At 45.3% G+C, this 19,835-nt stretch overlaps 1 protein-coding gene across 4 annotated transcripts in view; it reads left to right on the plus strand.

The window, feature by feature from the left end:
* Window positions 1–19,799, plus strand: part of DPF3 (double PHD fingers 3) — a 251,902-nt gene extending 232,103 nt beyond the window's left edge. For all 4 annotated transcript variants that reach the window (XM_036997693.2, XM_036997581.2, XM_036997628.2 and 1 more), the window contains exons 10-11: window positions 8,672–8,753; window positions 9,288–19,799. In XM_036997693.2, coding sequence (XP_036853588.1) covers window positions 8,672–8,753; window positions 9,288–9,358 — 153 coding nt within the window. In that variant the 3' untranslated portion in view covers window positions 9,359–19,799. The remainder of the gene's footprint in view (window positions 1–8,671; window positions 8,754–9,287) is intronic.
* The last annotated feature ends 36 nt before the right edge of the window (window positions 19,800–19,835 follow it).

A 19,835-nucleotide genomic window follows, 5' to 3' on the forward strand; every position in this document is an offset into this window, starting at 1 on the left:
ACGACCAGAAGCCACCTTGTTGACCATCTGCCCCTGAAGGCTCAGTGACAGATAGTGGTGCCGCCTGTGGGTGGTTGGGATGCATGCAACTGTTCACATCACGCTTTGGAATGTGCAATCTCATTTGGTCTAACTGTTCAGTTTAATAAATGAGGAATTTAAAAAATGACACTTTCTGGCACAGATAATTTCAAACATATACAAAGGTAGAGAAAATAATGGAAATGATATAGGCCACACCACTTTAACAATGATCACTACATGTCCAATCATCTTGTTTCATAAATACTGCCACCTCTTTCCACATAGTCCCTGTCATGGTATCATTTCATCTGTAAATATTTCACAAGTATCTAAAAAAGATAAGGGCTTACTTTTTAACAAAAATAAATTAATATTAACATAGCTTAAAAAAAGTAATTCTTTAATATAATCAAACATCCAGTCTACATTCCTATTGCCTCAATTGTCATAAATGTTGACTTAATTGTCTTACGTGCACTTTTTTTTACAGCTTATATATTTGAATTGGGATCCTGGGAAGGCCCAGACAGTGGAATTAATTTATGTCTTTCAAGTTTCTTTTAATATAGGTTTTCCCTCCATTTTGCTCTTTTTTTCCCCTTGAATTTTTGTTGAGTAGACCAGGGTTAATTTGTTCAACAGAGTTTCCTAGGACTGCATTTTTACTAACTGCATCCCTGTGGTGGTGGTTGACATTTTCTCTCTCATATTTTATTATAAGTTGGTGCTTAGAGCCAGAACCTTGATCAGATTCAGTCTTTCTCTCTTTTTGTCTCCCTCTAATATAAAACATATATACATTCACACACACACACACACACACATACATACATACATACACACACACATACACACGTACATATATACTCATATATTTGGCCAGACCACTTCATAAATCATGATGTAAACTTTCATCAATAGTGTATTGCCTGGTGTCTCTTCGCAGATGTTTGATGATCTGCAAATGTTCATTTGCTAATGAATGCTTGATCATCTTTTATCAATGATCTGACTAGACTGACTATTTCATTAGAGGTTACAAAATTGTGATATTCTTACTTTGTAATTTCTTCTTTGTTTATTAGCTGGAGTAATTCTGCAAACAGGAACTTTTCCAACCTCATGTTTGATTACCTTTGGGTATAGATTATATAGAAAAGGGAGATAAGTGCTTGATTCTTTCCCTTTATTTATCAGTTTTCAAAATAACATGGTGGTTTCAACAGCTGTTCATGATAAAAACTCCCAAAAAAATAGGAATTGTGGGATACTTTCTTAACATGATAAACTCTTCATACCTTAGAACTAAAGCCATTATCTTACTTAATAGGGAAACTATTGGGATTTCTAGTAAGACCAGGAGGATGCACACTATCTCTACTACTATTCAATATTATTCTAGAGATATTAGCTAATGCAACTAGACAAGAGGAATCAACTGGAGGGATAAGAATAGTAATAAAGTAGTAAAACTTTCTCTGTTTCATAAACTATAATCTATCTGGAAGCTGGAGAATCATTGATAAAGCTAACTCAAACATTGAAGGTAGCAGGATAAAATGTTACCATATAAAAACTAATAGCCTTCATATACACAAATAATAACCAGTTGGAGGACACAGTAGTAGAAAAACCCTATCTATAAAGCAACAAAGAAGAAATACTTGGAAATAAGTATAGTAAATATATAAATCCTATATGAAGAAAATTTAAAAAACACTTTGAAAAGACTCAGAAGTTGATTTGAGAATGTGGAGAGACATTGTGTAACATTGGAGAGAATGACTCAATATTATAAAGATATCAGTTTTTCCTAAGTTAATTTATAAATTTAATTCAAGCCCAATAAAAACATGAATAAGCTCTTTTATGGAACTAGATAAGTTACACTAAAGTTCATATGGAAAAATAAACAGGCAATAATAGTGAAGAAAACACTGAAAAACAAAAATTTTGAGAGGAGACTAGCTTTGCCAGAGGTTAAAATATACTATAAAGCCTTTATAATAAAACAGTATAGACAAATAGGCCTAAGGAGTAGAACAGGAAACCTATAAATTAACCCAACTCCATATGGACATTTAGAATAGGATAAAGGTTGCATCTAAAATTACTAGCTCAAAGATAGACATTTTCATGAATAGTCCTGGAATAATAGGGTAAACCATTTGTGAAAAGATAGAATTAGGTCTATATGTCACATAATGCATGAGAACAGCCTCCAAATTTTCTGGAGATCTAAATATATGAAATGAAATCATATTAATACTAGAAGAAAAGATGGGTGAATTCCTCTTTAATCTAAATATAAGGAAAGATTTTCTGTGACTTAAAATCCAGAAGCAATAAAAGAAAACATCAACAAATTTGACCCATAACTTGGATACTCAAAAACATGATAAAGTAAAAACACAAGTGACAAACTGGGAGAAAATATTTACAGCTATATAACTATTAAAAGATGAATACCCCTAATATATAAAGACCTCTTAGAATTTGAGGGACAAGGGACCAGAAACCTGATAGAAAATGGGGAAAATACATGAAAGACAGTTCACAAAAGATAAGAAAATGGCCTCTAAGCATTAAAAAAAATTCAAAACATTCATAATTAAAGAAATTCAAATTAAAACTGAGATACCATTTCTTACCTATAAAATAGGAAAAAAAAGTTGGGCAATATATTCTGTTGATGAAGTTGTGAGAAAACTGGCACCCTCATACACTGTCACTGTGAACACAAAGTGCTACAATCCTTCTGGAGGGAAATTCAGCAATTAGCTTTTGACTCAGCAATCTCAGCTATCAGAATCTACCCTAAAGATGAAATCTACCCACAACACTATGAAAGTACATTTGCACAATGTCCTTGTAGGTCACACTGTACTTGTAACTGTAAAATATTAGAAATGACCTAAGTGCTCATACATATAAGAATGGTTGAATAAATGATGACACAACCACACAGTGGAGTAGTATGTAGCTATAAAAAACAAAAAGGAGGCAGATTAATATAAGTGAATTTTAGGGAATATTGTTAAATGAAAGAAGCAAAGTAAAAGCAATATTTATATTTACAGTATACAGCCATTCTTTTAAGGAAGGCACAGAAAATATACATGTTTACTTTGGTAAAAGAAATACAGGAAGGATAATAAACCAAAGAGATTAGTTACCCATGGAGTGAGTGGGAATAGGGTAGAAAGAATGGGTGTGGGGTAGTAGAGATAAGGGAGTGGGGGACTCTTCTGAGAATGCCTTTTTGTGTAGCTCTGACTCTGAGAACCAATGTGTCATTTTACATACCCTACTACAGATAAATATTGGAAATCAACCAGGATGTGGGAGAGGGGGATAAAAAATGGGATATGAACAGGAGCAAATGAACCTCATTATAATATCAAAAGATAACATTAACATAACCATACTGATGGATGGGGAAGGAAAGAGCTAACCTAAGTAACTTTGGAAAGCAGAATTTAACTGTATTTTAAGGCTAAAGACAGAATTAGCTATACAAAAATTGTACTCTAGATAGTAATTTTTTTCTCACAGGCATGTGAGCTGGTCATTTTGAATCGATTTTATGTATATACAGATCTGAGCTAATAACAATATATTGTGAATAATGAGAGCCAGGTTTCTCAATGTCAGAAAAAAATAATCAAATAAAAGGGAAAGGTTAGACTGAACCTTGTGGTGGTGGGTTGGAATAGGGGATATCAGTATGAATTTATAGTTTTTAATATAATATATTGTATGTATATGTATATATGCTTATATATTATATATCTATAGCTATATGTATACACACATATGGATAGGTACAGAAATAAGTACAGACATGTGCATGTGTACCTACATATACATTTATTTCCTAACACTGTCAGCTAAGGACTAAAAACAATGACAACTCTGAAATAATGAGGACTCATAGCACCTAGATATTGGTTTCTAAGTACCATTCTCCAATAAAAGGAACCAAGGATCCTTAGAGAAATGGCTGATGCCAGGGCTGGAGCTGGGAAAGTATAAGAGAAGCCTGGCACATCCTGTGGTACTAGAAAGTAAGGAAGTGCTCAAAAGTTGATAGGGCATGTCAAAAGGATGCAGAAACCAACTCGAGGCAACTCTTAATGGCCCAATCTGGGATAATTTGAGCAACAAAGTAAATAATGATTGTATTGGATTATAACCCAAAAAACAAAATAAATATCCATGCAGAGCAAAACTCTAATTAATAAATGAAGAGGGAAGAGGGAAATCATCAATAGGCAGATATAACAGTTATGGTTGGTATAAGCAAGAACTATCAACTGCTCTAAAATTAGCAAAATTATGGTGAGAAACAGAATATTTGCATAGTTTCAAAGTATCTCCCCTACCAGATTACTTACTAATATATTACAAAGGGAAAAATCATAACTTTACAGTGGAAAAACTGGCAGATACTACCTTAACTATATGATCACAGTAACATTACCAGTGTACAAGACATACTGATGTCAGTGCCCCCTGATATCTTGCACTGAGGAGGGCACAACATCTCTTTTGTATTTAGTATTCTTGCCAAAAATGCATACCCCTGACCTTCTTATGAAAAAAAGTCAGACAAACACATATTGAGTGACATTCTACAAAATCACTGGCCTGGATTCTTCAAGTGTCAAGGTCATGAAAGGCAAAGAAGCTGAGGAACTGTCACAGATTCACGACACTAAGAAAACATGACAACTAAGTGCAATGTGGGATCCTGGATTGGATCCTAAGAGAAGGGATGTTGTAAATGAGAAAACTGGTAAAATCCAAATGAGTTCTGCCTATGAGTCAGTAGTATCTTGCTCATGGTAATCTTCTGCTTTTCATGGTTGTACTATGGTAATGTAAGAAGTTAACATTAAAGGCAGCTGAGTAAAGTGTGTTCAGAAACTCTCTGTGCCATTTTTGCAACTTTCTCTAGAACTAAAATTATTTCAAAATAATAAATAAAAAAATAATGGAATATTTCCCTAGCATCTTCCAAAGGTGACGAAGTTTAAAAAAAAATAGTGTCTTTATTTAAATATATTTGTTTCAATCTATTAATTAATTAAATTAAAATCATCCCATCTTTGGCCAGTGAGAGCATAATCAGTTTGGATCCAGAGTCCTTTTGACATGATCCCAGTCATATCTGATAGTTTCCCTGCTTTCCAATATGTAAAGATACTTACACATTTCATGTTCCAGACCTTGAGTCAGCCATTTCTCTGAGGACTGCTGGTTCCTTTTAGTGGGCAATTGTCTTTAGAGAACATAATATGGGTGCTGAGGGTGCTAATTTTTACTGTATGAGTCATCATTTTGGGGCATTTTTAATGGGCAGAGCTAAAAAATATGTTTTGCTCATTTTAAAGATCAAATGAATTTATACTGATATTTCCAGTTCATACCAAGGGCTAATTATAGTTTGTAGTTAACCTCATTGATCGTATAGCTGTATTTTCTTTCAATCACGTAAAAATTCTTGCTTCTCAATACCAACATAATCACTTATTTGATATAGACGAATATCTCAGGATATCAATTCCACTATTACCATAAAAAATATATACTGGTTCCAGAATCAAATACATAAAATAAACTGTATGTTCAAAGAAATCTAGCTTCTATCCCTACCTGTAACACTATTCCCCCACTCTACTTATAGGTTACCATCTGAAAAACAAATTATTGTTTATCTTTCTATTTTGTCTAAATATAAGTACATGTGTGTATACATGAATCTACAGGAAAATGGATGCATTTTCTTAGAAAATAGTAATATATACATGTTTTCTTCACCTTGTCTTTTCATTGAATATTCTGGAGATTATTCCACAATAATATATAGACATAATTATTCCTTTCTATAGCTGTATAGTTCTTCATTAGTTTATTCAACCAGTCCCTTAGTGATGGGCATTTGGGTTGATTCTGGTCTTTACAAGCAGTGTTAATAGGTTAATAGCCAAGTAGGTTTTCTGTTGACTTGGCAGAGCCTTAGAAAAGGGATCAAGGAGTGAGGATGCTTGAGCAATAGCATTCCTCGTCCATAGTCAGGGATTTACCCTCCACTCCCCAGAATGAGATTACCATTCTGCTGGAAATGTAGCTGTAGGTGGATCCTGAGTCTTGGATCCTTGGAAGTAAGAGGTCCTTAAATTGTGCTTTTCATGGGGGCTACCATGAGCTGGAGGGTTCTTCGTTGTTGTGACAGGCAATTATCCTGAAAAGCAGATGGAAAAGAAGAGGAATATGGTGCTAGACAATGACCAGCCTCTGAAAACTGCACATAAACCACAGATGCTTGGTTTCCCTTGGAAAAGTGCAATCCAGGGTATTCTACCTTCTTGTATTTCTTGTGTCAGCACTGTAGTAGGAATTATCGATGTTTTTAAGACATTAGTAGTACTATTTCTGATAAGTCTCCCTACTTCTGTCCCCATCCTAATTTCTCCCTATATTATTTTTAAATTATATTGTCATATAGTTTATTTCAGCTCAAACAATAATGGTGTAACTTTTTTGGGGCAAACCATACTGTCCTGGTTTTCATCCTACCTCTTTGTTGCTGCTTCTTATTCTCTTTTATCACTGCCTGTCCCTTAAAGTTGGTGTTCCCCAAGGGTCTATTCTTATCCCTCTTCTCAGTAATCTTTTTTGAGTCCTTGATTTTTCAGAAGATTCCCTGAGAGTTTTGCGTTTACTCTTTACTCGGAAAAAATGTGCATTTGCACCTATACACAGAGTTGTGTACATAATTTCAAGGAGTTCATGGACATACCTCCCTGAGCACAAGTTCAAGACTATTTGCTCTCATATACTGTGGGCTCCCTCTCTTATTCCTATCTAATCCCCAATGACTCCCAAACCCATATCTCATGCCCAGGCCTCTCTCCTGATATCCAGCTCCAGGGCATCCCCACTGGGTGGGCTGTACATGTCTAATAGCTGAGGTTCCTTCTGCCTTCCATGGATCTGCACCTGTCTCAATGGGTAGCTCAAGTATCTGGCTTTCTGACCAAGCCACAACCTAGGAGACATTCTTGATTTCTTCCTTGTCATGCTCCACATCAAATCAGTAACTCTTAAATGGGAACAAGACACTTTTCTTTCTCCCATGCCACAACCCTAGTTCAATCCACCATCATTTCTTACCTGGGTGGCTATTGTAGCCTCCTAAATGGTCTTCTGGACTCTAGAACCAACTTCTTTCCACCAGGGTATCTATTCTTATGCAGCAGCTCATGAAGTCTTTCTAAAGTGCAAATCTGATCATGTAACTCCTCCATTACTAACTCTTCAAAAGCTTCTCATTGCCTCAGTGAAAGGTGTAAGCATGATTTTTTTAAAAAAGGTCTTTCATGACCTCTCCTGCCTTACTGTTCACTCACTGGGGTTTCCAGCTTCTCTATTTACCTTTCCCAGGATCTCCACAGTGGTGGGAGCTAGGGTAAAATCTGATACAAAACCTAATTTTGCAAACATCTTATAAGCTACCCAAGCAGGTCATGATCACTGAATGGAAGAGGGTTGAACCTGGAGAATGGGGACCAGATCACAAACACTGAGTAGCCACTATGTGTAAGGAAGTTCTGAGGGAGGTGTGGAGATGAGACAGGGTTCTTCTCCATGAGCCTTACAGTTCATAAAGGAGTAGACAAAGGAGGCACATTCCAAATGGACTATTCAAGAATACAATTGTGTGTAGATGTCTACCACATAGCAGGCTTTGTAGCATAAAGGAAAATTCAGTTAAATGTCACAAGTATGTGAAAATACTTTAGGGATGTAAAAGGGGAAAGAAAACTTCCATTTGAGGTAGATTCATGAAATCTTTTAGAAGAGGAGATTTTGAAGACTTGAAGGGTGGGTAGGAAATGTTCCAGAAGAGAAGGGGTGGGGACTGGGCGAGCCTCCAGGGAGAGGGAACTGCAGGACCAAAGGTGCACACTGTGTTTTTTGAAGTTAACCACACCGCTGGAGGGTCCTACTCTCTCCTGGGCTCCAGCCTCTAGTCCCTGAGGAGGCTTTTCGGAGCTGGAGCTGAAGTGAATGAACATCGCTTGCATTTCTCTACATTTGCATAATGAAACCCTAAAAAAGTTGTGAGGTGTCATGGGTATTACCTCTATTATAGTTGTTGCCCATTTCACAGATGGAAAGAGTGAAGTTAAGAGGCATTCAGTGAAAATTTTCAAACATTTAAAGTACTTTCTATGTACCAGGCAATTATCCTGGGGAATACAGAAATGCATAAAATTAGTTTTCTGCCCTTATGGAAGCAGAGTTATTGGCTACAGGAGGTCAGAAGAATAAGGAATCCCCCTAAGCTCAGACGTGAGGTGGTAGTCAAGAAGGCTTCTTGGAGGAAGTATGATTTGAGTAGAACCCTAAAGTGGGGATAGGATTTTCATAGTGGGAGAGGCAGAGGTGGAATTTCCAGGTGTGGGCAAAGCACAAGGCACAGTCAGGGGACAGTGAGGATTCTAAGTGGGGCCTGAACAGGGGCATCTAGGGATGTTGGTCTGTGGAGACAAGGCTGGAAGAGTAGGTGAGGGCAGATATTGGCCCTAAATAACTCAATCTCTCTCTTCTCCTCTCTACCTACTCTGTATCCCACCAGGACCAGCTGCTCTTCTGTGATGACTGTGACCGTGGCTATCACATGTACTGCTTAAATCCCCCGGTGGCTGAGCCCCCAGAAGGTAATGGTGATGAGGTTGACAGTAACAGCAGCTACTACTCCCATTTTATTGAGCCACCACCACGGTGCAGTCCTTGTGCTAAGGACTTTACATGTCTTATCTCGTTTAATCACCACAACCCTACAAGGTAGGTATGACCACTACCATTTTATGGAGGAGGAGACTGAGGCACAGTTCAGACAGCTGAAGTTTCAGCTTGAGGGCCAAGGAAACATCTCCAGGACATACGGCTGAGCTGGTGGGGAGGTGTAAGCTTCCAGGAGGACTGGCCTGGGCCTGGTGGTGCTGGTTAAGAGGCGCAGTCAAGGAGTCAGGGTCTTTATAGCAGTTCAGCTGATCAGCTCTGTGCACGTAGTGTTTTCTGAGCAGCACTTACTCTCTGCTGAGCCAGAGACTGCAGCACGTTTTCAGGACTGAGATGTGTCTCTGAACTGTGAAAGTCAAAAGAAAATAGGGCTTCCAAGAAGTTAGGGCCAAGGGGTGGGGCTTGAGGGGTGAGAGGGGCCTGCTAGTAAACCATCTTGTTCCTTACAGGAAGCTGGAGCTGCCATTTATGCTGGGAACTACTCAAAGAAAAAGCCTCAGCCTTTGGCTGCCAAGCCTAAGGGCTCAGGTCACAGAATGTGACTTGCTGCTGAAGAGGCTGAAGCAGAGCCCACTTCAAACCAGATTGAGCCCCCACTCCCACATATCCGACAGACCAACTGTAAGGAAAACCGGTGGTCACAGAGGGTGGGGACATGAGGAATAAAGAAGGCAAGGTGTCTGCCTCCTCCACACAGGTCTCGGTTCTTTAGCCAGACCCTCCTTGTCTCTACCAGAGGATCTTGCACTTTTGAAGAACAACCCCAGGCCTGGCCCTGTGGCACCCCTCTTATATTTACCCTTTCCCTGCAGCCCCCTCAGCGACTCCCATTTTAAGGGGAGCCATTTTGTGACCACTTGTGAATCATTTATGTGTAGCTTGGTGTTTTCTATCTATTGTGTTCTAAGAAACCTTCACACAGCCTCCTGCCTCCAGCTTAGGCTCTTTATCCTGAACTCAGCAGAGGAACAGGGCTGTGGAGAAGTTGTTATTTATCACAAGCCTCTCTGGAAACTTCTAGACTCAGAGCCTGCAGACCATCTTGATGATGAAAATCCTTCCTGTTTTTTGGTTTCTGTGAAGAGGAAGAGCTGCTTTCTGGGCCCCCAGCAGGTGGCCCCAGGGATATCCACAGCCAGGGTAGTCTCTTGATGGGGCCAGGGAGGGAAGCAGAGGCACTGAGGGGTGGGAAGAACATTGTGAGGATAATTCTAAGGCCCTGCCGTGGCCAGTCAGTATTTGCTATCCATTTGGAGTGACTTTACAAGGGAGCAGGCGGTGAGGTTCCTTGACCTTACAGACGGGCCTCCTTGTGGTGAGACAAGCCACAGCCTATGGTGGCAGAAGAGGCTGAGACCGTCTCCCAACCAGCTCAGGTCTGGAGCTCTCCCTGGTGGGACTGTATAGCCAGGAAGGGGAGTGAAGGCTGCCTGGTCAAGAATCCGAATGCTGGTGCAAAGGACTGTAGTTGAGAACCTTTTCAGTATTGGTGAGGCACAATGAACTCCCTTTCCCATGTGATGTCTTCCTTCCGCACAGTCTACATTTGCCATTGTCTACTGAGACCCAACTCTGGAAATTTTAGGATGGGGGAGAGATGATTGTTCCCAGAACATATAATTGGGGTGATGTGATTATTTATGATCAAGGTGGCAAGAACGCAGAGCCCTCGGCTGGAGGGCTGCTCTTGTCTCCTAAGCAACCCAGTATGTGCTGGACTCTTATTTTCAAAAAAGAAAATGTCTTGAGAAGAAGAAAAAGGAGGCTCAGATTCTGAGAAGTCTGGGTTGGAAGTCAGCCCCGCGGGCTGGAGTGGATGGGCACCTTTGAATCTCAGCAGCAGTGTTTAACAGCAGCACAATAACTGACACTTCTGGAAAAATCATTTGCCCAAAGGGCAGGTCTCGGCGAGTGGGACCCTCGCGCATGCTCGGCTTCCCTGAAATCAGCTCCATCTCTGTGGTCCGGCTGCTTACAACAAAGGCTGAGGTTATTTTTAGCCCTTCAGCTCCTGAAGAAGCCTCTGGAGACACAGAGACTCGGGCTAGTTGGGCCACTACTGCCCATCTGCTGTGTTCGCTCCAAGGCTTGGCAAGAGCCCTCCTCCCCAGCTAATTGCACTTGGCCAGTGGACCCCGGGCAGCCTGGCGTGGGGCCAAGCGGTGCTGGTCTTCCCGCGTCCTTTGCAGGGTGACCCGTGGCAGGAGATGGGGGTCATTCTCCTGCAGGGGCCTGTGGCCTTGAAATGAGTTACATGCATACATGATGATCTCATTTAAAGGGTCCTGTCCAGATGGGATTTTCATCTTCCTTGTAAGATATTTCCTTCCCTTTGCTGATTCGTGAGCCTGTTCTGAATTCTGGAGTCCAGGGAAGGTTTGGGAAGCTGCTTTGTTAGAACGTTATCTGTTTACCTGGCAGGGTCACATCAGAGGGGCTGTTTCCTCTCCCGATTGCTTTGACTCTCTCTCCTCCCACAAAACCCCAAGTGGGGTGTCTCCAAAGGCCAATTATTGGTTTTGCAAATCATTTTGACTTAATTTTAGAAAGAATGTTACCAATATGTTCCCAAGTGCCACAGTGGCTTAAAAGTTATAAAAGCAAATCTGAAACCAAAACCTGTGGCCCTTATACTTGACACACTCTTTAGAGGGTGTGCAAGTCTGTTGCCCACCTCAACATAGGTGTTGGGGTGGCCCTGTTCCATCTCCAGCCATGCCTGCTGCCCCCAGAAGCTGTGAGGAAGGGATTGAGGGTCGCAGACCAAGAAGGGTGCTGTGAGCTGCTGCCTGGTGGGGTGCTCAGGGCACTAGAAGGAATTGTAGGAAGGCCCAGAGTTCCCTTCCCAGTTCATTCCCAACAGGATAGGCCCAACTCCTTCCTCTCTGGAGATCCCAGTGTTCCCCATCTAGAAAGTAGGGACAGCAAAGGTGGCTTGTGGGCTGGCACGGTCAGGGTACTGCAAGCAAAGGCCTCCATTTGATTGCCTTCTGTATTGAGAAAGGAAGGTGATGGCAAACTTCAAATTGGAGCCCCAGAGAATGAGCTAAAACCATAGTACACATGGTTGATCAGGGTTTTAGTTTTGCCTCTGCCATTGAGTAGCTGTGTGACCTTGGGCAAGTCTTTTACCATCTCTGAACCTCAGTTTGCCCACTGGTGAAATGGAAGTAATAATACTTGCCCTGTCTGTCCCACAGTGACATTGGTAGTCCTAAGATGTGAAATGTTGCGTAAATAACTACTGAAGAGCAGGGCTTGTCAGGGAGGGACCCGAGTGATTTCTGTGACTCCTTTTTTGTGAGTTAGCTGGTTAGACACCTTCTTAGAACCTCTGTTTTGGCCAAAGGGAGTTTATGTTTTAAGGGCCGGGCTGCCTGTGGTCAGGGCCTCCAGGCCAAAGAGGAGACAAGGAAACCATTACTGTGCATAGGTCTCCATTGGTGGGAGGTGAGGGATTTATCTGGGGCTGTGGAACTTCCGAATAAAGATACTAAAGATACTCCCTTCTGCAAGATGAATGCAGCCTAGGATGAGGAGCTACCTTCTGGAGAGAGTTACAATTCAGTTCAGTGTAATAGTCACTTAAATGCTTTGGTTTAAAGCCCAGCTCTACTCCTGGCTAGCTGGTTGATCTTAGACAAATGATTTAACCTCTCTGAGCCTCATTTTTCACATGTATCAGGTGGGCTCATCCAGCAGGACTGTTTCAGGGATTGCGGGTAATGCTGATGAAGATTCTGGCATAGGGTCTAGCATGATGAAGGCTCCCACATCATGTCATTGTGTACAGAGGCCACCAAGTTGAGGGAATGATGATGCTATTGTCTCCCAGCGCAAATCCCTGGACAGCCAGGGTGCCTTTAGCAGCTCCACCCTGTGTTGATGTCGTGGCTCCAGCCAACCAGAGAGGAGGTGAGGCAGCAGGATCCAAGCCGGAAGCTGAAACCCTCTGTTTCCTGTAGTTATTTTTGAAACACTGCTTTTTGAGCCTGCGGCAAATCCAGTGCAGGCAACCTTGTGAGGAAATAGAAACAAGGACCCCACTAGATTTACATTCTGGCTTTCCTTCTCAACCCTCCATTGACTCATAGCCCCTAAGGCAGGAGCCAGGGGCCGCTGCTCCTGTTCATGCCCCCCGAGGCCAGGGAGGAGCAGAGGCAGGCCAGAGGGCAGCTGCTGCCCCAGGCTCAGCTCAGATGTCTGAGTAGCTGGAAGAGCTGTGGGTGAGAGGGAGGGAGGCCAGATTCCTTCTGGGGGGTAACAGGTTTTAAGAGAGGCAGAGGGTTTGGGTTTCACAGTGATGGTTTCATGATACCCTGAAGAGTGACACGGTGCATTTTCGTCTCTGTGCTTTGAACACTGCAAGATTCCTTTTGGCCCAACCCTTAAAAAGTTCAGATATTTTAAGGAGGAAAAAATGAGATGATTATTACTACTTTTCCTGTTGGGGCAAGCTGAGGGGACAGACCTATGCTCTTGAAGAAAGATCACTGGAAACCTCAGGCTTTGGGACTTAAAGAAAAGGGGCCCCTAGTTTCCTCCTTGAATCCTGTGTCAGGGGTGGGGAGCCCTGAGGGTGCCCTTCCCTGCCCCTAAGCAGGTTCTCAGTGGGTTTTTGCAAGAGCAGGGACAGCAGCCCACTCCTTCATGCATCCCTGTCACCCAGGCCCTCCTGGGCTGCCAGCACAGGCCCTTCCTCAGGGCGTGGCTGTGCCACAACCCAAGGGAAATGGTGGCTGCCCAGGCCAGAACCATGCTCACCTCCCAGGGAAGATGCCCAGACATGCCGCACCTGGCTCCTTTTGGGAGCAGGGCACAGCTGGAGAGGTGCAGGCTTGGAGAAAGGGGTGGGGAGGGTCAGAGAGAGGAGGGGGGAGGTCCTTGAGGAGGGGGCCATGACCCTGATTTTCACTTGGGAAGAAGTCCTGAAGCTAAATACCAGGGAGCGTGGGGTGGAAAGGAAGAGTTATTGTAACACATATTTTCTCAGGCCTGTGATCCTGAAAAAAAAAAAAAAGAAGGCCAAACCTTTACCCGGTTCTGGACACCAAGCCAGGCCCGCTGGCCTCCAGCTCCCTGTTGGTCGAGGGGTCCCTCACCCAGCTGGAGCTGTGAGGCTGGATCCCAGTGGATTTCCTACTCCCATGAGAGAAGGGTCCTAACTTACCGAGAGGGATGTTGAGGTCCCTCCTGGCCTGGACGGGGTGGGAGAGGTTGGCGGGGAGGGAGATGGCAGCAGAGGATGGGCTAGATCATGGCCTGCAGCCTTGAGGAGGGGATAGTTTCTGGGCCCTGCTACCTAGGGGACAGATCAGGAGGCCTCCCCTTTCATAAGCTCAGGATGTCAGTTGCTGAGGGGGTCAAGAAAGGGGGACCCTGGCTGGTCCTGTCTCCCCACCACCCAGCAAGTGGATGGGGTTCCTCTTCCTCTCTTGGCGTGTTCCACTTTTTGAAGTCTTATTCCCACCTGCATAGGTTTTGGTTCCTAGATCATCCAAGTTCACCTGGATTCCAGGTGAGGGTTGGGGAAGATGGTAGGAAGCAACAGATGCTTTAATTTGCCTCAGGCCTGCCAGTCTCCCCCTCGAAGCCCCCGGCCCTACTGGTTTCTGACTTATGGGCGGCTGGAGGTGGGCCCTGCGGTGGTCTGTGATTGGAGTTCCCTGCTCCTGGCCGAACAGCCCCAGGGCTTGGAGGTCTGTGTGGTTCTCTGGGGGGGCCAGCAATCCTGGGTGTAGAAGCATCAGAAGGGGGATTGGTTTGGCCTTTGCGGTGACTAGAGGAAGGTCTTTGACTCTGGGAAGCCGGATCCCTTCCTAAGAAGGCTGGAGACCCTGTGTGAGGGGACAGGTGAGGTCATTGTTCCGAGAGGGAGACAAGGGGGCGGTGGTGGGGGGGGCGCGGAGTGGAAGATGTCAGTGCCAGCTGTTGGGTGCGTGTGGGAGGTTGAACAGAGCCCCCAGAGGGGAGTGGGCGCTGCTTTTGAGCACCTCGGCAGCTGCTTCCAGGGAGGCTTGGCTGCACAGCCCCCTCTCCGTGCCTCCAGCATGAGCTGCTGCGGGGAGAGGCCCAGAGGAAGCACCTCAAGTAACCTGTGAGGAGAGGGGTCCGGACCTCGGCCCCTCCCTGTCCAGTCGGTTTTCCAGAAGGAACAGGTGTGGGGGGAAAGGCTGGAAGTGGGCGGGTTCCCAGGAAAGGCTCTCTGGGTCTGCGTGGGCCCTGGCTGTGTCCCTGCAGACAGCTGAGACCTGAGGTCACTCTCCCAGGCCCCATGGGGCTGTGGGGCACTGGGAGCAGGTGAAATAGGTCAGAGGGCACAGCAATGCCCCTTGGTCACCGTTCCTTTGTTTTCAGCTCCCTCTCTTTGCTCCAGTGCCTTGAAAGAGGGCCATTCCAGGGTTTCCCCTCTTTGGCCCCAAGAGAAGAAAGTATTTGTGCTGATGGTGACATTTCCCAGGCAGGCCAGAGGAAGGCAGGAACCAGGACTGGCGGGCAGCCAGAACCCTCTGGAACAGAGGTATAAATACTAATAATGACCTCTAGCCCAGGCAGTGAGCAAAGTGGCCATTCAGGGTGGCACTAACCCAGTCAGGCAAATGAATAATACTACTGTGGTGGGAAGGGAAGGTGAGTAAGCAGTCCCTGTAGGAACGCGGGAGGCCCGTGAATCCTGGACCTGTACTTTCCCTCAGCAGCCTCTCTGGGTTCTGTTTTCACTCACTGCATCCCTTTGCTTGTGTCTCTGCAGCCCTATTATTTCTATCATTGTTATTAAAATTAATGATGAAAACAGGGACACACACACACCGCTTGCTTAAAGTGAACCTTATGTTTTGCTCCAGGACGGGAGGGAGAACTTGCCCATCACCAGGGGGCCTTTCCCTGAGGTCCTCCAGGCCCATTCCCCAGCCTCCAGCCCTGTCCAGCCACAGCAAGTTGTGGAGGGAGCCTTGTGCTTGGAGGACCGTTGGCTGGAAGGACCCTTTCCTCTCTCCCCCTCACTCACTTCTGTTTCTCTGGGAAAGACTTTTGGCACTAGTTGGAGATCTGGAAAAAAGAAAGTCTTGACTCTGCTTTCTGTCAAATGGATGCAAAGATTTTATAGCTAGAATCGGGGCTGTGGTTTTTACTGACTTTGCTCTCACCTGTTTATTCCCCACCTGAGACCATGGTTCTCTTGCTTAGCCTGCCTGCTCTGTCCCGCACCTTCCCCTCGCCTCCCTCCTGCCATGCGGGATGCTGAAGGGTGGCATGGTGGTGGGTAGAAGCAGTGGCCCAAAAGAAAAATAAAATATACCCCCTGCACATTTGCAACATGTAGTTGAAGAGGCCTAAATTAGGCACTAGATAAAAAGGTAAGAAACACTGCTAGATAATATGTAAGGGAGAGCATGAAAATAGGGAACGGTTATCTCAGAGCAGAGTGGGTGGGAAGCATGCGGCTGGAGATAGCGTAGCCCTGGCTTACCCATGCATTTGGTCCACATGGCATTGAGAAAAGCAGAGAAGTCACGCTGTGGCAGTAAATGGTCAGATGCTTAGGCAGTCTTTGTGCCTCTGGCCGGGAAGAGGATCCATCCTAGTTGTCCCCCACTCATCTGTGCTGTTTGCCCACTCTGGGCAATTTTCCTCTGAAGGAACATGAACACATTTCTTGCCAGCCACAGAGGATTGCTGGGCAGGCTGGCTGAAACATGTGGCAGGGCACTGACCAGAAGGGCGATGCACTAGGTCCTGTAGGAGTTGAAAAAATAAACCGTATCCTGACCCGGACTTCAAGCTGCTATTCAGCCCTATAATTACACTCTCCCAAGACATTTTGATCATACATCAGGTAGCATGCCATCAGGAAAGTGTATGTGTATTTAGGTCTATTTATGGTCATGTATTTTCACTGACAGAAGATGACCAAGCTAAATCATCCAGTTATTTCCACCCTCTGAAGTTGGAGGGAAGAACACAGTGGACCTCAGCCTACTTGGTTTTATCCATTTTTGCAGGTACTGGCTGCCCTTGGAAGCTGACCATCCTTAACATGAACGTCAGTGAGACAATGAAGGCACCTGGGTTGTAACGGGTCAAGCAGCCAAAGGGAACTGAGGCTGTCCCCAAAAGCTGCTTGTGGACTCCAGGGTAGTGAGCAGGGAGGTGCAATTGGCAGGGCCTGATCAGAGGTGGAAAGTGACCCACACAATGGTCTTGTTCAGTCCCCACTAGAAAAATGGGCATGGTTGGATGGGGGCCTCATGCTCAGACTGGGTGGACTACCACAGAGACTCCAGCCAGCCTGACTCGGCCTCGTGTGTGTTTCTGGCACGGGGTTGTGTGGCCAGAAGCCCAATGTCAATACACCAGGAAGCCTCTTGTGCCCACCCTCTGCCCTGTGCTTGTCAGATTCTGGCTTCACGCTTTGTCGTCTCCCTGTTGTCTGTGTTGACAGCATTTGTTCCATCCCCTTTTTTCTCTGCACTTGTCGCAGCCAGATTTCAGCTTTGAGTTACTCCCTGAAGAAACCTCACCAAGTTTGCTTTCAAGCTAAATGCCTGGGCTTGGGGAAAGTCATGTGTCTACCCATGGGTGGGTGTCGGCTCAGGGCTGCCTAAAGCAGCCCTTGCCTTTTCTGTAGGGGAAGCCCCAGGGAAGGCTCTGAAGGTCCCTGGACAGCACAGGACAGCAGAATTTGGGTGACCTCTGGAGAGATTCAGGGACACAAGCTTTTATGACGCTTGCTTGTGAGTCTGGTTTTAAAGTGCTTGAGAACCCGAAATGCATTCTGGGGTTTGATCCACCATCCATTTGAAAGCCTGTGGGTGAGGTCCTTTTGAACCCAGCCTCCTTTGAGTGACCTATTTCCAGACCTGCAGAGAGGATGCAAACCTGGGGTTACTTTCTGCCAGGTGTGGGCACATGAGAGGAAAGCCATTTCAATAGCATATCCCTATTGTTACTGGTCTCCTGTGCTGGTGGAGGGGAGAGGGAAGAGGCCATCTGACTTGGATCCCATCCAGGCCAGACTGGCAGCCTTGGACCCTGAGCTCACAGGCCCCCCAGTCTCCGTGAGGGATGGACTCAAGGCCAAAGGGCTCTGCAGTGGGCTGAGCTCTGAGGGCCCCCCCTCCTACCCCAACTCGACTATGTCCTCGGTTGAGAACAGCCTGCTCAGCTTCCTTCCCAGCCTGGTGCTGACCTGCTGCACCAATCAGGAAGTGGAGACCTAGAGGAGAGCCTCGTCGGGCCACATCACACAGAGGGTCAGCACACAGCCAGTCCTCAACTAGGTCTGCTCCCCAATTTCCAAACATGTTCAGGCTGAAGGCAATTTTAAACTCCAGTTTTGAGAACATTCTCTTCTGCAATCCAAGAAACAGAATTTCTCCACCAGAAAGGCAAAAGAAATTGGTTTTCTTACCTAGTTGCCCAAAGCCCACTGTGCTTCTCAGGTGAAGGCTGGTTCTGGTGGCTTTGGTGAGGGTTCCTTGGGGTGGGCTCTGGCCCTTGGGGTGGAAAGGATGAAGAGGTCCCCTAGAAGGAGATGCCTATCCCAGTGCTGCATGAGGAAGCTCATGCCTGTGAAGATTCTTTGAAGGGCATGGAAGTCCTTTGGTTCAGTCAGAGTGCAAGGGGTCTGGGAAGGGGTTAGTTTAGGCTTCACTGTCCTGTTCCAGCTGACGGATAGATAGACCTTCATGCCTCACAGCTTCAGGAATTCACTGTCCCCAGATTGCTTTGGGTTGCAGTTGAAATAGGGACCCTAGAAATGATCTCCTATTGCTGTGTCTCCATTTATTATCTCCAGACCTGCAGAGAGGATGCAAACCTGGGGTTACTTTCTGCCAGGTGTGGGCACATGAGAGGAAAGCCATTTCAATAGCATATCCCTATTGTTACAAAATGCTTTCCTGTCTCTTTTACTCTCCTAACCCCAATATTTTATGAAACTCTTAGTCATAAACGAATGGCCATGAGAGTTGACTTTCAGTGTAGAAATGCCTGCTAGGGAGGGTCTTTCGTTCACGCTTCCTTGGACTCTCTCCCCATCGGCCCTTGGGTTTCAATACCACATTGCTGCCCACTGACTGGACAACTTAGAGTCTTGGCCTGGAGCTGCTTGGGTACTTTGGACAGTGTACAGGACTGAGAGTGATACCGCTTTCATGAGGTTAGAGAGAAAGTCTACAGACTTAGAAAGTTTCGTGTCATGGTCTGAAGAAGAGATTGCCATTGGCTCATCTAGAAGCAACCACAGCAGCGGACAACAAAAGCCCCCAGCCCCCGCCCCACCCTTCAGGTGTGTGATGTGATTGCAGTCTGTCTGCAGGTGTGTGCGTGCCACCCTGCTGTCTTCTGGGGATGCTTCTATCTCCTGTGTGTCAAGTTCCCACTCTTCTGTGGCTCTGTGAAAAGTGCTGTGCTCTTTCTGCCCTAAGGGCTGTATCCCAATCTCTCGTGTTTCAGTATTGGAGGTGAGGCCATACCACATCTCCCACCATTCTAAGGGGACAGCAGGTTCTGTGACTTCCTAGGGAGCTGGCGTAATGTGACCATCTCCAGGAGGATCTCCAGAATTGAAAGAGCCCATATCCTGATTTGGACTCACTGGCCAGGACTTGCCTGGAGGCAGAGGTAACCGCTGCATTAGAGGGCTGGCTGGAAGGACCGCCCAGGGCACCAGGCCTCCTCCCATTTCCTGCTCTTGTCCTGACCAGGTTCTGGGAGGGGGGCCATGGAGAGGTCAGGACCTGGAGCCAGTGCCCTCTGGGCATAAAGCTGCCTCCATCTTGGGGGCCCCTGGACATCCCAGCCCCCTTGCACATTCACAAAGACTGAGTGGCAGGCCCTGTCCCCTCTTTGCTGTGGTTAGTATCTTGTTCTGTGGTTGGTTAGCAGTGTTGATAACCTGTGTAGCAAATCCTTTTTGTCTGCAGTTTAAAGAATGTGTAAACAAATAAAAGGTTTTAAAACTCTTGGGAGTTTTTGGTTATTCCGGCCCTCCC

Source organism: Manis javanica, chromosome 8 (assembly GCF_040802235.1).
Source record: "Manis javanica isolate MJ-LG chromosome 8, MJ_LKY, whole genome shotgun sequence".
Classification (NCBI taxonomy): Eukaryota; Metazoa; Chordata; class Mammalia; order Pholidota; family Manidae; genus Manis; species Manis javanica.